Source organism: Bufo gargarizans, chromosome 6, assembly GCF_014858855.1.
Source record: "Bufo gargarizans isolate SCDJY-AF-19 chromosome 6, ASM1485885v1, whole genome shotgun sequence".
Lineage (NCBI taxonomy): Eukaryota > Metazoa > Chordata > Amphibia > Anura > Bufonidae > Bufo > Bufo gargarizans.
Window position 1 is genome coordinate 313,568,271 of NC_058085.1, and position 17,766 is coordinate 313,586,036.

A 17,766-nucleotide genomic window follows, 5' to 3' on the forward strand; every position below is an offset into this window, starting at 1 on the left:
AGGACAGTGTTATGGGGGATCTGTGGAGGACAGTGTTATAGGGGATATGTGCTATGACACATAGGGCCATGAAGGGGGGGGCAGCATAAGACATATAGCATCTTATGCTGGTCCCCCTCATGGCTCTGTGTGTCCCCTCGTGTCCTAAACTGCGCACATAACTGCCTTTGCGTGTAAAGTGTTACTCCTGTGTAAAACAAACAATCTCTCTCCTATTGATAACAGGTCCGGCTGTACTCACTGTCACGATAAATGCACTACAGCGAGCGGGAGCTGGCTGGCCGGCGCGCGACTGACATCACTTAGTAACGCTCCTCCCACTGTCAGGAAGCAGGAGCGTTACTAAGTGACGGCCGGGCCGCTCGCTGCAGTGGCATTTTCGGGTCGGCCAAATCGAGACTCGAGTATAAGACGAGGGGGCTTTTTGAGCACAAAAATGTGCCAAAAAACTCTTCTTATACTCGAGTATATACGGTATATTGCATTTTATATGGCCACATTATTTCAATGGGCCCTTTTCCGTTAATTCTGTAAACTACTACCTATGTTAGATTTTGACTTGATGACTTCCTTTATTATATTATCATGATGATTTTTTTATCATTATTCAGATTTTTTTTTTATTAAATGTTTTCATTTTACTTAACTTTTTTTATTGAATAATTTTAATGTAGTCATAATTTTTTTTTTTATACATTTTTTTTTTTTTTAATCATTAATTGTCATTAATATGGAAGATCTACCGTTTGTCACGTAAGTATGGCATGAGGTTGAATTACTGCATGTCCGTCCAGTCTAATTTGGCTCACTTGTGTATTGCAGGTATTCGCATCACTAATGAAGGATTACAAAGAGGGCGATAAAAATAGTCCCGCATCCAAAACTTAACTAATGAGATATTTCTGATGGCATAAAAACTCTCTAACGAGCAGAGGGACCCACTGTGTGTCCTAGGATTGAGAACCACTACAGACGAGTATGATCTGAGGATCCCTCCCAGGGGATTGCACATTGACTTCAATAAAAGCAGAGCAGCCCTTCTCTTGTCAGTATTAAGAATAAAACACAGATCTCTGCATTTGTTTTCTGGAGGACACTAAGATTTTATTTTATTTTTTTGCATTTGCAACTACATGGGTAATATTTAATATACGTACAAAATATTTAATGCAATAAACCTTTGTAATGGAACTTTTACTAGGTACACTAAGTTTTCAAGTATACATAGAAAAAAAAAAAAAAGATGCACTTTTTGTTCCCCTTTTGGTAACTGTGCAAACGTTTCTACCAGACATCAAACTGCAGCCTGAACCAAACATACTGACTGGTACCAAGAGACGGCAGACAGGTCAATGTTCAACTCTGCAGAGGACCAAATGCATGTCGCTGCGTGGTAATAGTGGCAGTGCCGTAACAGCAGCCGGATACAGGAGGAACGATACTGAATGTCATATTGAATGCAGTTTTTTGTTGTTTTAGGTGTTTTTTTTTTTGGTTTTTTTGGGGGGGGGGGGGGGGGGGGGGTTATATGCACTACTCTCACCAACAGTCACTCCCAGCACACTACTCCTGACAATGATATGACTCTGTAGTGGGTGATCGTTTTAGTTGTATTTTGTCAGATATCTATTTTATTAGTCCATATTGTACAGTCAAATTCTTTTGCTGTTTTTTTTTTGCTGTTCTTTGAAGCCCACCTAGTCATACCCTGCACTAGGCATGATCCAGAACACTTGGAGCACTCCTTTAATGTACCTCAACAGAGCCGCATGTTATAACTTGCTGTATTTCCATTGTCTTTTTTTTTTTCTCATGCTTTTAGTGTATTACTTTTACATTACAAGGTCCATAGGACGTGGTACATACTGGAATATCTTTCCAAGAAGCCATGATTGTTGTTTTCAGTATATCAAGCTTTCTTCACAAACCTGGTCTCAAAAGTCTGATAAGAAATACGGATCGCACAACATCAGTTTTAAGGGGGTTCTATGGGTTTAGTCAGGCATAAAGATAGAAATCTTACTTTGTACCTTGTGTTCCAGATCAGCACGTTCCCTTGGCACCTCTTCAGGTGGTTACCAACATCTTTTATTTGGTACCACATCTGTGGACGCCCTGACCAGAGAGGGCACTTTGCTTGATCTTAGGTCTGGAGATAATCGCACGCCCCGTCAGCATTGACACACAGGGATATATATGTACGGTTGGGGAAATATTTTCCAGCTCGGACGATGGTTTACAATCAAGGTCCCTTTCCCTTACAAGTCAGTTTCCGGCACTATACTGTATGGACCGGTGCTAACCTTGCTGTGTCCTAAGCTTGGGAAGATGTCATCCACAGGTAGATGCTGCTTTACTACTATAGATGCTGCGATGCTACTATACTTATGGCATCCGTGAATGGAAAATGTGAATTCCAGCATTCCTTCTTACTTTCATCCCGACGTCCGTTGTATTCAGTGCAGATGTTACCACCTTTTAGGCTTGTGTATGACTGCTCAGTAACACTAAGCCAATCTGGTTTTAGAGCTGTGCTTCCTTGTGTATTTTGTGCAGATATATTGCTAATATTACATATGTATACGTTGCTCGATGCTACTTGTAAGGTGATCTGAAGGAGCTGAATCTGAATAGTGGTTTTAAGATGTGCAATACTGAATTCTCCTTTTATGTCCTTAGCCCTTTTTCAGGACTTGTCCGTAATCTTACTTGCTTTGCAGCCTGCTGAAAATGGGCAGAGGGGGGAGGGGATCATTTTATTAGGGGATTCACTCGTTGGTGAAGTGTAAATGTAAGCCTTTTTTGTGTGGAGCGTATGCTGGCCTTTCTGCTCAATATTTTATTATAGGTGTCTTGTATTTGTCAGTGCTGTCGGAGTTGTAATAAGGCCGTGTTCACATTTCATTCCAACGGCTACCAGTGTATACGTCAAATGTAGCCATACACTCCTGGTCCTGACGAAGGCCAAGAGAGTGTCAGGCTGGGATACGTTGGCAGAGATTTTTTTTTTTTTTTCACTATATAGGAAAGTAGGGTCTACTGAGCTTTCCTATATAGTGGTCCAACACACAAATAGTATTTATTTCATTATTAGGTCCTACGTGTGATGTATGACACTCTGACGCACTCTGGCATGTCAGGCATTTAAAGTAGGCACTGTACTCTTGGAGATTTTACTTGTGTATACGCTGGCTGTAAAGGAAAAATGTGATGTGAACACAGCCTTAAAGGGGTTAACCACTTTATATTAACTTTTACAAATGTGCTGGAAACAGCACTATAATGAACTTACTAATATATTATCAGAGCATCTACCTCATTCTCCCCCGCTGTGCAGTGCTGTCACCTTGTGTAGCACAGCCGGCTCCGATGTAAGCATGGCTGACCCCTCCATTATTGGACCGCTTTGAGTAACACTGTGCACGGCAGTACTACACAAAGGGCCGGCGCTGCTGCACAGCATGGGACAATGATGCAAATGCCCTGATAACTATATTAGTAATGCCTCATTCACACCAGTGTTTTGGACAGTGACTTCGAGCTAAAACCAGGCGCTGCGCTAAACGCAGAACAGTTGCAGGTCTTTCCCTTATACCTTATGTCTGTGGAGGCTCCAATCATGGTTTTGGCTCACAATCACTGAAGGAAATCACTGACCGAAATACTGACGTGTAAATGAGTCTAAGTCAGTAAGGCCAGACACAGACTAGCAAGTTCAATGCAAGAAACTCCGCTCTGCTGACAGAATCTGAGAGAGCTGGAAACTACTGAATTACACTGACAGCATTATGCCAGTGTAATTCAGTAGGGTCCAGGTCTAGCAGGGACACACAACATTATAAATCCTTATAATGCTGTGCGTTCCTGTCAGGAGCAGAGTTCAGAACAGGAACTCACACTGCCACACGCAGCAAGTTTCTCGCATTGAACTCGCTCGTCTGTTTCTGGCCTTATATTTGTGAAAGTTACTAAAAAGTGGCCAATCCTGTGGTATACAGTGATTCTAGAGAAACTCCATCAGCAATATGAACTTCTACTGACCACCTTCATGCCCAAACACAAACAGTCAACTGAAGGGGAGAGCGTAGACGACTATGGTGATAGGCGCAATTGATATGCAGAAGATGGAGTGGCCTGCTGTCACCTGATGCTAGGGATATTGCAGTGGACTAATCATGACTTAAGCTGGCCGAACATATTTTTCCAATAGCTGTCTCTCCTGACACCATCATCAACATGCAAGCTTGACCTGATCAATCGTGCATGTTTATTTCAGTATGGAGAACATGGATAACAGACCTCCAGCATGTTCAATCCTCATGGCTCCTCATTTCTACTGGGGTAGGGTTGGTTGGTGTCCTCCAGTCCCACTGAAATTGACGGGTTGGGCATAGGTTTATCTAAGGTGTGTGTGGCCAGCTTTTAAATGAGCATAAAAATCACTGCCTTAAATCAGCAAGATGGCCATTCGCAAGGGATGGTGCTTTTCACTTGTTTTTATGGAATACAAAATATCACCTTTTTAATAAAGTTCTTGCATAAAAAATGTAAACTAAAATTAAAGTCTAGTGAAGCTCATTTGCTTCTCCACTAGTGACACACACGAGCAGAAGTAGGAAAATGACGGAAGTGCCAGATACGGCACATAGGGGCAACCACCAGCGACCAATGGACCCCATTGACTGTCATGGGATCCGTTGTGTTTCTGGCACGGTGTCTGTTATTTTAAGAGACTATAACAATGCGTGCTGGGGTTTTTCAAGCAAAATTTGTGATGGAGCCTCCCAGGCAGATTGCTTTACTGTTTTAAAGTGTCAACTGTTAAATTGGTTGTCCTGGACTTGACTATTGATGACCCATCCTTAGATCCTGACATCTCCTTCATTGATCAGCTGTAAGAAAGGGCCTTTGCTTTCCTTGGAAATTTTCAAAATGGTATACCACTGAAATTAGTTTTGAAAAACCCTCCAGTCATTGCCCTCTAGGAGGCACTTGTGTCCAGTTCTACAAAAGCCGCAATAGGCTAATAAAAGCTACTGACCAAAAAATAGTTTGAAGAATTGGTTGGCACAGATTGGTGCCATAGATGTGAATTATTACGAGGCAGTGGTCTATTTCCACTTTTTGATGTTCCCAACTAGATGATATATATATACAGTATATGACTGTCCCATTTATTGGTAATGTTTTAAAGTTCCTATTATATTAATATTTCTTGTTGCATTGGAAATGGTAAAATTTTCATTTATGTGACTTGCAATTATATTTTTCATGCGGAATTTAATTTTTTTTAATGGTGGTTTCTGTAAAACCTCAACCTTTCCAGGTCTCCCGAGACGACTACAGTTTAATGGTATTGTGCGTCTGTCGCTTATTTGTGGTTTAATAGTTTCTCCCTTTTGTAGAGATTCCTTTTCTATGTATGTGTGACAAAAAATATAAAGATGCAAATGTAACCCGTTCAGTGTATTACCAGGCCTGGGCAGCAATGACGCCGTGGAGGACCCACACTAGACTGGCTCACATTTCCTGTTTTGTGTTGCTGCTCTATGACTCTACACGTGTAAACTCGAATGTTACATATAATTTATGTATTGCTTTTATGTCATTCAAAGTATTTCCAATTTTTTTGTGGCTATTGTACAGTTTTCTTACTTTTCAAGTATAAACCTGTATATAGAACATGTACATAGAAGGGACTTAGCCTTCATTTGAGACCACTAGATGAACAATTCCTATGTAAATAAAACTTGGAAGCTGGAGCTTTTACTCTGTGTTGTTTGGCTTTGTCACAAAAGAGACTACTTCTGGTCCTATAGGTTGTTCCCCTGTCTTTTTGGGGATCTCATACATGCATGACGGCAGAAAAGGACACCACCATTAATGGTCAATTCACACGTTTTGGATTGGCACCTCTCTGGGAAAAGTAGGGAAACTTTTCCCAGAGGTTTTGTAAGTGGAAGGTTACATGCTCTGTCCCTCCTCATCTTGCCACCTTATATAAGGCTGCAATAATTTGGTGCACTACAATGGTAAATGCAATTGACAATATTTGGCTAAACCCTCACTCTGATATTGAGACTTTCACCAAAAGATTCTTATATCAAGAACATACTGGAGGCCACGCACCTCGTTAAAGGGACTCTGTCACCAGTTTCTAACCCCCCCTTTTAAAACTATTGTTCTCTCCATGGTGCCCTTGTCATTACAAAGCTGTTGTTATAAGATAAATCCGCCGTCTAGTTTTGATAAAAATCGCTTTTATCTAACCTGTCAATCGTCTGGATAAGGTGCCCAGGGCGTTTCTGAAGGTCTGAATCTGCCGCTCTCCGCCGCCGCCGTTGGTGCCCAGCTCCTCCTATGATCCTTTCAGCGCCACCTGGATGTAATGAAATCCGCCTCCGGCTCTCCTCAGTGCCCCCTCCTCCTTTTCAAAGATCCCGCGCGTGCGCACAGGCCTGTGCCTGATGCGCCCGTGCGGACTTTTAGATTCTGCCTCGTTGAGCGAAGTGCGCATGCGCGCGAACATGCACGCGAACGCGCGCTTCGCTCGAGGCAGAATCTAAAAGTCCGCACGGGCGCATCAGGCACAGGCCTGTGCGCACGCGCGGGATCTTTGAAAAGGAGGAGGGGGCACTGAGGAGAGCCGGAGGCGGATTTCATTACATCCAGGTGGCGCTGAAAGGATCAGGGGAGGAGCTGGGCACCAACGGCGGCGAGCGGCAGATTCAGACCTTCAGAAACGCCCTGGGCACCTTATCCAGAAGATTGACAGGTTAGATAAAAGCGATTTTTATCAAAACTAGACGGCGGATTTATCTTATAACAACAGCTTTGTAATGACAAGGGCACCATGGAGAGAACAATAGTTTTAAAAGGGGGGGTTAGAAACTGGTGACAGAGTCCCTTTAAGGTCTGTCATACTGGCACGGGACCTAACGCTAACCTACCTGCACCGTATGGGCTATTACAGGAGCATACGGTCCGACAAACAGCAATCAACTCCCAGTTACCTCTAGCGTGAAATCACACACACAATGGGAGGAGGGAAGCATATATAGGTCCCAGGTTACCTCCAGCGTGATGTTGAAGTCACACATACAGAGGGAGGAGGCTGGGAGTCCCACCTATCACTGAGTCATGTGACAGGCTACACAGGTGCACCTAAATAATACTCAAACTAGATTTTCCACACCTCCAGGTACACATACAAACAAACTGACAAAGCAAAGTGGTCTCAAGAGGCAGAGAAATGCTCAAAACCCCAAATGCTATTGCGCATTTATAACTGGAGAAGCAGATCCTGCCCATGTGATCCGTTGCTAACAGCAATCCCCAGCAAAAATGCATACAATGGAGGGTGCCTGCAACGGATGACGTGCCACAAGAACATCCTACACAGGATAGCTAAATGTGTGGATGTGATTATGCAAAACAAAACACTGCAAAAATTCTGTGCACTACAATGGTAAATGCAATTGACAATATATGGCTAAACCTTCACTCTGATATTAAAAATGAGACTTTTGCCAATACATTATATCAAGAACATACCGGAGCCCGCGCACCTCGTCAAGGTCTCTCATAGTGGCACGGGACTTAACGCTAAGGCTACTTTCACACTAGCGTTCGATCGGATCCGTTCTGAACGGATCCGCTCATATTAATGCAGACGGTGGCTCCGTTCAGAACGGATCCGTCTGCATTATAACTTAGAAAAATATTGTGTGAAAGTAGCCTGAGCGGATCCGTTCAGACTTTACATTGAAAGTCAATGGGGGACTGATCCGCTTGAAGATTGAGCCATATGGTGTCATCTTCAAGCGGATCCGTCCCCATTGACTTCCATTATAAGTCGGAACGGATCCGCTCGCCTCCACACGGCCAGGCGGACACCCGAACGCTGCTTGCAGCGTTCAGCTGTCCGCTCACTGAGCGGAGGCTGAGCGCTGGCACACGGATGCATTCTCAGTGGATCCGCCTCCATGCATTAGGGCCAGACGGCTGCGTTCAGGGCCGCTTGTGAGCCCCTTCAAACGGAGCTCACGAGCTGACACCTGAACGCAGGTGTGAAAGGAGCCTAACCTACCTGCACCGTATGGGCAATTACAATTGTAGTGCACCAAATTTTTGCAGTGTTTTGTTTTACATAATCACATCCACACATTTAGCTATCTGGTGTAGGATGTTCTTGTGGCACGTGATCCATTGCAGGCATCCTCCATTGTATGCATTTTTGCTGGGGATTGCTGTTAGCAACGGATCACATGGGCAGGATCTGCTCCCCCAGTTATAAATGCAAAGTAGCATTTGGGGTTTTGAGCATTTCTCTGCCTCTTGAGACCACTTTGCTTTGTCAGTTTGTTTGTATATAAGGCTCTCATACCAAGTTGTCTGAACGCAGCCTCGCTCCTAAGGCCTCACTGGGCATATATCGTACCTGTTTTACTATTCTGGATGTGGCACCCAGATCTATTATGCTGCTTCTGGACCGACTTTATTTTCCACAGTGGAATCATGTGAACATTTGGCAGCATTTTACTGTAGAAGCAAAGTAGATGAGGGAAACAAATCTCACCCACACACTGTAAGAAACGTTAACATGTCAACGTATGCTGCAGATTTCAACCTCTGCCGGTTAGTTGCTGGAATCCTACAATTTTGCGGTTACCACCGAAATCTTTTTTGAACCAATGTACTGCACCCACTGAGGGGCCAACACCTGGACTCTGTAACAAGAACAGCTCTGACTGATTGTAAGTAGTATGAGGGAAACTACATCTGAAGGCCACTAGTGTTGAGCAAATCAAACTGTCCGAAGTGGACTTAGATCCGAATTTCAGGGAACATTCGATACGTCACGAAGCCGCATTTTCTTGTGCTTCGTGGTAATTAATCTATTTTCCCCAAAATGGGGTAAAATAAAAAACATACCTCATCTATTTGAGCGCGAAGAACCTGCCGACGCATCTTGATTGAAGATCCTGTGCAAACTCTCGTCCTCAGTCATGTATGATGCTGATTTCGCGCTGGATCGTCAATCATGATCCCAGCGGCGGGCTCTTCACGATCAGATTGATGAGGTACGTATGATTTTATTTATTTTATTTCAAATTTTAATATCAATGTCAGATGCCGCGATCAGCGATGAACACGGCTTCTAAATGGTACAATGATGGGGAGCGGTGCAATCACCATTCCCTGTCATTGCACCCACTACTTACAAAGAAGTGCACTTCATGACAAAGTAATTCGTCACTATACAAATTTGTTTTTCTAAAATTCTGCAAAGCTGTTAAATCGAATTTTCCTTAACTTCGCTCATCTCTAGCCACAATCAGGTCTTCCCATAGAAGAGGATTGGAAAACTTTTTCTAGAATTCCTTCTTCTAGAAAATTCTGTGCCCCACTGCTTGGCTGTTTGTTCCTGTATTTGATGAACATATTTAAAAATAATAATAATGAAATGTAAGAAAGGCTGGCCATAAATAGATTAAAGGTCTTGTCAGCAGTGTTTACTACGCTAAACTACTGACAACACTAGGAAAGAAGAGCAGGGTGATTATCAGGAGTATTGTGTATGAGTGTTTATTCTGCCTGGTTCTGATCCTGCAAGTGCTCAGAAGGTGGCGCTTCACTGTGAAGTGCTCTCTGCATTGAGCTGTTTCACTGCCCCTCCCCTCTGCTCTGAGTGACAGCTGTAGCAACCAACCAGGAGACCACTACAGCTGACCTGCAGGGGGGAGGGGCTGTGGAGTAGCTCAGCACGGAGAGCACTTCACAGTGAAGCTCTGCCTCCTGAGCACTTGCAGGAGCAGAATCTGGCAGAATAAAACTCTATATTTGCACTACTCCTGATAATAAAATTTTCAAAAAAGGTATGATAATCCACAACCTAGTACTGTCAGCAGTTCAGCAAGGTGAAAACACGAGACACTTTTTTTTTTTTTCCATATTCAGAAATCTATGGAAAAAAATTCTGAAAATACAGAGCATGCTGTGATTTAGGACCTATGCACAGGACTGTGTTTTTTGTCTGCATCTGATCCGCACTTTTTTGCGGGTCAGATGCAGACCCATTTACTTCAATGAGGCCTCAAAAGATATGGACAGCACATTGCCTGCTGTCCGCATCTGTATGTCCGTTCTGTACCCCCGCAAAAAAAAAAATCTCCTATTCTTGTCCGTTTTAAGGACAAGGATAGGACAGTTCTTCGGAGGGCAGGATGTTCCGTTCCGCATTTTGCAGACCACAAAAACTGCTACGGCCGTGTGCATGCAGCCTTAAAAAAATGCAAGGGCAGAAAATCCATGTAAATGGCCTTAAAACGCCAATACAAAATAGTGTTTGTAGGGTGTTTTCTTGGTCTATAAAAGAACGCAGACATTTTCTAAACCCACTCTAACGGTATAAAGCTGTATAAGCGTCAAGTCATCCCTTCTGCTACTAATCCCATTTACTATCGGTGCCATCAGCTATTACACGCTTGCTAATTAAAATCAACCACAGGAATCGCTTAATGATCTTTCCTCAATGTACAAAACTAATTATGTGTTACCAATGCAGATTTCATTGTGGCTGTACCCATATTCTGTAATCATGAGCCTCACCCCCATTAACCCCTGAGCCTAGGGGATGTGTGTTCAGAAAATAACTAGAGATGAGCGAATCAAAGTTGACGATGTGGAATTCGATCCGAATTTCAGGAAAAATTTGATTTGCATCGAATCGGAATTTCCTCGCGGTTCATGGTAACGAATCACATTTTTTCCTACAATGGCTGCTGCACATGTTAGGACATGGAGCAAAGAACTCTGGGAATGAGGGATCACCCACAATGTCAAGCATGCAGCCAATCAGCAGCCAGCCAGTCCTGTGATGTCACAGCCCTATAAATAGCCTCAGCCATCTTGGATTCAGCCATTTTCCAGTGTACTTAGTGCAGGGAGAGACGTCAGCAGGCGCTAGGGACAGTGGTAGGAAAGACTTTAAAACTTTTATTTTGCTCAATAGAAGTTCAGGGAAAGATCATTAGAAGTGTAGGGAAAGGATAAGGAGCAATTATTCCACAGTATTGAAGCAGAACAGGGTTCAGTAGGAGTGTTTACAGCCTGGGTAATAGGAACAATCCTATTACACCTTGCTGCACTGACCGAGGATCCAAATTGCCATTATACTGCTTCTTTCAGGTTTGTAATAGATGATACCTCTGTAATTCCAGCAAACCTTGCTTGTTATTGGGGATCAAGTGCTGTTATACGGCCATTAACGGGGTTTATTACTAGGAAATATTGTATCTTATTTGCCCTTGTGCGGTGCAGCTATATGTTCTAAAGCATTTTTTGGGGTGTATCAGTGGAAAAAAGGGCTTATTAGTCGTTCAGCGATGCAGATATATGTTCTAAAGCCTTTTTGTGGTTTCTTAGTGGAAAAAGGGCTTATTAGCCACTGTGCAGTGAAGTGACAAAATTACAGCCTTTTTTGGTGTGTATTAATTTCCTTTTTATTTATTTGATCTAACAGTATGTCAAACAGAGAAGTGCCAGGCCCCGCACAGGGGAGTGGCAGAGGCCTAAATATTTCTGGCACAGGTCGCAGCAGAGTAAGGGGCCGTGGCAGCAGGAGTCGCAGAGAGAGGCCTGATCTCCCAGTGTCAGTTAGCGGTCGTGTCTTGACCAGCAACCCAGCGGTTCTTGAATGGTTGACTCAGTGACATCAGACACCCCCAGCCAAGAGTTGGTGGGTTCATCAGACACAACCCTTAGTTGGCATTCCCCCAGGAGCAGGCCCTGTGCCCCCCACCTGTCCTCAACCTGCCTTTGTCCTTTTCTTTTCCCTCAGCCAGACAAGAATTCTATGCTTTGGGCTCAGCTCCACTATACAGCGAGGACGAGCTACTAGAGGACAGTCAGCAGCTACTGGCCAGCCAAGATCTGGAGAAGACATCCGCCACTTCCTCCGGTAGGCGGGCAAGTAGTGATGAGGAGAGTGGCGTGGAAGCTGGTGTTGCGAGCATTCGGGCTCCTGGCTCAGAGACCGCTGAGGAGGACATCAGTGACGTGTGGACAGTAACTCGATGTGATGATGTAGCTGATCACAATTGGGAGCCGGGTGATGAAGGGGCTTCATTATCATCATCATCGGGAGAAGAGGGTGGCAGCTTGCGCGTGAGGCAGCGGAGGAGCCAACAAGTCGGTAGCGTGGCCGGGAGTCAGCAAGGTGGCAGCAGTGGGAGGTCAGGAGCCAAACGTGCCAGGGGTAGACCACCTGCTTCGCAGGAGCCTACCTGCCCGGAAAATAGTGGTGCAGAGGTTCACGGAGGCAGCAGCGGTAGCAGTCAGTCAGTGCAGTGTTGGGGGTAAAATCACCTACTTGGCAGTGTGGCAGTATTTTGTTAAGTCGCCGGAGGAGGTGAAAATGGCCATTTGCCAAATCTGTGGGCAGAAGGTGAAGCGTGGCCAGGGTACTACGTTGGCACCACGGTCCTGCGTAGTTGTTTAGTACGGCAGGGGCCATAGTTACCCCAAGGAGATTTTGCCAAACCTTTGTCAAGATAAATCAGGCGTGAATCAGCCAGGATTTCCACCCAATGCCTGATGCATCAGATTAGATCATCCATGCTGCCTCACCCAAACCTTGACAAAAGAGACCGGTTTCTTCTGGCTACCTGCCTCAGCTACTATTCTGATGCTGCCATCCGCCTGATGCCACACATTTGATATCAAGTACTCCTTTTTACACCCACCATCATCAGTGGGTACTGTTATTCCCACCCACCTCCCCACTCTGTCACCGGGTCACTCTGTGGTCTCTTGATGCTGCTGCCACCTCACCACTCAGGTCTCCTAATGCTGCTGCCACCTCCACACATGTTATTGTGCCACTCTGTGTTCTCCTCATGCTGCTGCTACCTCAGCACTATGTCAGTGGGCCTCCTCATGCTGCTGCCGCTGCCACCTCCACACTATGTCAGCATGCCAGTCTGTGGTCTCCTCATGCTGCTGCCACATCACTACTCTGCAGTCTCCTCATACTGCTGCCACCTCAACACTATGTAAATGGGCCACTCTGTGGCCTCCTCATGCTGCTGCTGCCACCTCCTCACTTTGTCACTCTGTGGTCTCCTCATGCTGCTGCTACCTCAACACTATGTAAACGGGCCACTCTGTGGTATCCTCATGCTGCTGCCACATCACTACTGTGTGGTCCCCTCATGCTGCTGCTACCTCAACACTTTGTAAATGACCACTCTGTGGTCTACTCATGCTGCTGCTGTTGTCACCTCCCCACTCTCACTGGGGCACTCTGTGGTCTTCTCATGCTGCTGCTACCTCAACACTAAGTCATTGGGCCTCTCTGTGGACTTCGCATGCTGTTTTCCCAACCTCACCACTCCATGACTGTGCCACTATTTTGGCCTGGTTGAAATCATCATTTATTTGACCCTACTTCTGATCTGTCAGAAGGAAGGAAAAATGAGCCGCACAAAGGATCCTGTCTGTGTAGCAGCTGTAATGCCTGTATGGTCCCATCAGAATTAGCTTATGATTTGGTAGCCAAAAGTAGGAGTGGGTACAAAACACAGAAGACATGCAAATATTCCATTCAAGTGCTATCTCCTGTTTTTTTTTGTTTAGCAATACTGATGGATTACTGACCTAATGCTGACCGAGTGAAGGCGGGCAAAATAATCAGTGACGTCAACACAAACTTACTGCCGACACCCTCTCCACTCTGTAGGGGGGCTCTAATTGTATAAGCGTTTAATAGAACAGGTTCTGTAGACATCTATGTGGAATCAGCTGGCGACGGTGTAAAAGGAGTGCGCTCTTTCACGCTACAGTAGGATCTTGGGCCTCTGCACGGTTCTTTATACCTGGCGCTAACATCGACCTGTAAGGCTGAGTTCATACTTGAGTTATTTGGTCAGTTTTGGCCCTATAACTCTCCAAATAAGTGAAGTGTGCAGTGATTCCAAGAGCGACGCCTGTCATCTGCGTGTCATACACTCACAGTATTATTTCACTACCACAGCAGACTCTCTATGCGTGTTACTGCAAGGCACAGTGTTCTACACCACTATACATCTCTCTGCAGCCATGAAGTAGCCGTTTTTTTTAAAGGGTTGTCTCACTTAAGCAAATAGCATTTATCATGTAGAGGAAGTTAATACAAGGTATTTACTAATGTACTGTTATTATCCATATTACTTCCTTTGCAAGCTGGAATCATTTTTTTACATCACATTATACACTGCTCGTTTCCATGGTTTTGACCACCCTGTAATCCATCAGTGGTGGTCGTGCTTGCACACTATAGGAAAATTCACTAGCCTATTTGACCTCCCATGGTCCGAGCGACCAGAGAGGTATGAACTTTTTCCTAAAGTGTGCAAGCACGACCACAGCTGCTGGATTGCAGGGTGGTCGTAACCATGGAAACAAGCAGTGTATGATGTGATGGGAAAAATGAATCCAGCAAGCAAAGGAGGCAATATGGACAATCACAGTACATTAGTAGGGGCCTTGTATTAACTTTCTCTACATAATAAATGCCACTCGCTGAAGTGGTACAACCCCTTTAACGCGATTTGCCACAAATAAATTCGGATGGAATCAAATCTTTTTGGAAAATTTGCCGAACCGTCCGAATCGAATTTTTGAGAAATTCGCTCATCTCTAAAAATAACCTTTTCTTTTAATTAATTTTATTTTTATTTTTTGATTTTCTGCTGATTTTTATAAACCTTTCTATGTGACTATATTTAAAGGGGTTATCCCACAAACTAATCTGCAGTAATATGCACACAGCAATTATCCCATGAACGAGTATTACTATGCAATATTTAGAGCATGTTAAATTAAAGGGGTATTCCCATCTTAGACAATGGGGGCATATCGCTAGGATATGCCCCCATTGTCTGATAGGTGCGGGTCCCACCTCTGGGACCCACACCTACAAAGAGAACGGAGCCGGGCAGAGTTGTGGCTGGAGGACCCCGGGTTTCCCGAAGTCCGTCCACCACCAGGCGCAGCTCCCTGCCTCTCCCATTGAAGTGAATGGGAGCGCACCGCGCATGCGCGGCCACCGCTCCCATTCATTTCTATGGGGCCGACGGAAATAGCAGAGCCAGCGCTCGCCTATTTTCGGCGGCTCCATAGAAATGAATGGAGGGCGGCTGCGCATGTGCAGTGCGCCCTCCTCCACTTTCTCCTCGCCGTTCTCCTTGTAGGTGTGGGTCCCAGCGGAGACCCGCACCTATCAGACAATGGGGGCATATCCTAGCAATATGCCCCCATTGTCTAAGATAGGATAACCCCTTTAAGTATTATTGCAATATACATGTACTAAAAATATTGCTTGTTTTTTTTCATGCACATTTTCCTCTCTGGTAGCGCCCCCTGCTGTTTATCCTTCTCCTGCATTCAGTAGCTGCTGTTCAGTAGCTTCCCTGCTCTTTTCCGCCCCTCAGTGCCATAGTGATCTCATACTGAAGCAGATGAGGTGCTCCAGATAACATTCATTCATCCCTTATTCAAATTTCATAGAAATATTTAGCTCTATGTCTCTCTAGACAGTGGAGAAGTGTATCAATGGGCCTTTATGTGAGGGCCTATTTTCTATGCAGGTTAACATGAGCGAATTGCAATGCATCCTGGGAACGTATGGTTGTCTCCTGAGCTCCTCCTGCCCATAGAAAGGAAAGAAAGACTTCCAGGTAAGCAGACGTAAAAAAAAAAAAAGTTTTAAAGGATTCTTCCGAGATGTTGATACTGATGACCTATCCATCAGTATCTGATCAGTGGAGGTCCGACACCCGCCGATCAGCTGTTCGAGAAGGCTCCTGTGAGCACCCTGGCATTCTCTCAGCTTTCCCTATGCTGTGTGACAACAGGTTCATCAGTCACGTGGCCTAGGCGCTGAATGGGGCTGAACGCAATACCAAGCACAGCCGCTATACAGTGCTATGTTTGGTAAGCACAGAGAAGGGCGCGGTGTCCTGGGTGTCGGACCCCCACTGATCAGACACTGATGACCTGTCCTGGGGATAGGCCATTTATTGTAAAACCTCAGAAAACCCTTTTGAATTCGTAAGATGACCCCTGTCGGGCACAACACCCCTTTAAAATAACACTGTAAAAACTGCTCTCCAGTGTACTTTCTATCCTTCTTTTACTCACCTCTCTGCAGATCTGGTCTCTTTAGTTTTTGTGGGTGGTCAGCAGCTTGTTCCATGTGACCTTCAGACACCTACATCTCCCAGGAGTGCAATCCAATCAGTTCTTGTTAATCACTTCCTTCCCTGCATGGAAATTAGCCCCAGCAATTCCACTAATAGATAGTACTATGGCATGACCTACTAACCCCCCCCCCCTCCCTCCCATTTCCTTGTTATTGCACGTACATTTATTAATTTCATGTTAATACTTTTTTGTGGGATCACCTTATAAGAAAAAAAAAAATAACATATTTTATGCAATTTTTAGAGAGAGCGCCAGAATGGATCCAGCAGTCCTTCCTTATACTTCCTATTGATGCTTCACAAAAAATACCGAAAAAAGTAGAGAGTTGTAACGAGCGTGGCGACATATAAGCTGCACAGACAATACCCGATACATAAATCCATTTTATTGGACCGAAAAGTCCCAGTATGCTGCCGTTCTGGTTAAACTAAAGGTTTAAAAATATAGACCAAGCAAATAATTGAAATCAATTAAAGGGGTATTTCAAAAGATTGGTGGGCGTCCAGTGGTAGGATCAAAAGAATGGGGACCCGTTCCCCTGGGGGGCCCCCCAACATGAACCAAGTGGCAGGTTGAGCATGCCCACTGCCGCTTCATTCATCTCTATGAGAGTTTCAAAGATTGGCGAGTACTGCGCTTGGCTATTTCTGGAACTCCCATAGAGGTGCATGCCTGACCTGTAGCTTCGTTCATTTCCCGCTGGAACGCAGGTCCTGTCCTGAGCTTCCAGTCAGCAGTGAGCGTTCACCCGGCACGAGATCAAATGGATGAGGTGAGTTCTTTTTTTTTTTTTTTTGCAGAGAAGGGAGCATTATTAATTTTGGGGGGTACTAATGGGTCATTACTATTACTGGGGGGCATGATTAATTCTGGGGGAACTAATTAGGGCATTATTATTAGTGAGGGGCACTAATGGAGGAATTACTATTACTGAGGGCACTATTAATTCTGGGAAGCACTAATGGCATTACTATTACTGGGTGAACGAATGGGGACATTAATATTACAGGGGGCGCTAATGGGGGCATTATTTATTTTGGGAAGCACTAACTGGGGCATTAATATTTCTGAGGGGCACTAAGGGGTCATTATTCATTCTGGGGGAACTAATGGAGGCATTATTAGGTCTGGGGCATTGTTAATATTGGGAGACACAATATGACATTGTGACACCTCATGTTAAGCCACTCCCCCACAAACCCTTTGGGATGTGTTTTAACTTGGTCAGTATTTTTTGTTGGGAATGGTGGCACCTCTACCTCCCCCCAAATCTAATAGTTAGATAGGGGCCCTAGGCTCTCTGCTTAATCATTCCTGCCCCCCTGTCGGCGCTCTACACTGCAGGTCTGGGCAGGGGGCGTGACAGTGGGTGGGGCCAGTCTGGAGCTCCATGTGTGGACTGCTGTTGCTGCTGGGGAACAAGGTAAAGTATGTGAAGTTTATTTTTATTTTTTACTGCTTGTGAAGGGGGCACAGCACTGGGCATTGCACTGGGCATTGCACTGGGAGGGGGCACAGCAC

The 17,766-nt window shown here is 44.8% G+C and overlaps 1 protein-coding gene across 2 annotated transcripts in view; it reads left to right on the forward strand.

Moving 5' to 3' along the window:
* TBC1D12 (TBC1 domain family member 12) overlaps positions 1-5,769 on the forward strand; it is a 118,090-nt gene extending 112,321 nt beyond the window's left edge. For both annotated transcript variants that reach the window (XM_044299960.1, XM_044299959.1), the window contains one exon: positions 823-5,769. In XM_044299960.1, coding sequence (XP_044155895.1) covers positions 823-888 — 66 coding nt within the window. In that variant the 3' untranslated portion in view covers positions 889-5,769. The remainder of the gene's footprint in view (positions 1-822) is intronic.
* The last annotated feature ends 11,997 nt before the right edge of the window (positions 5,770-17,766 follow it).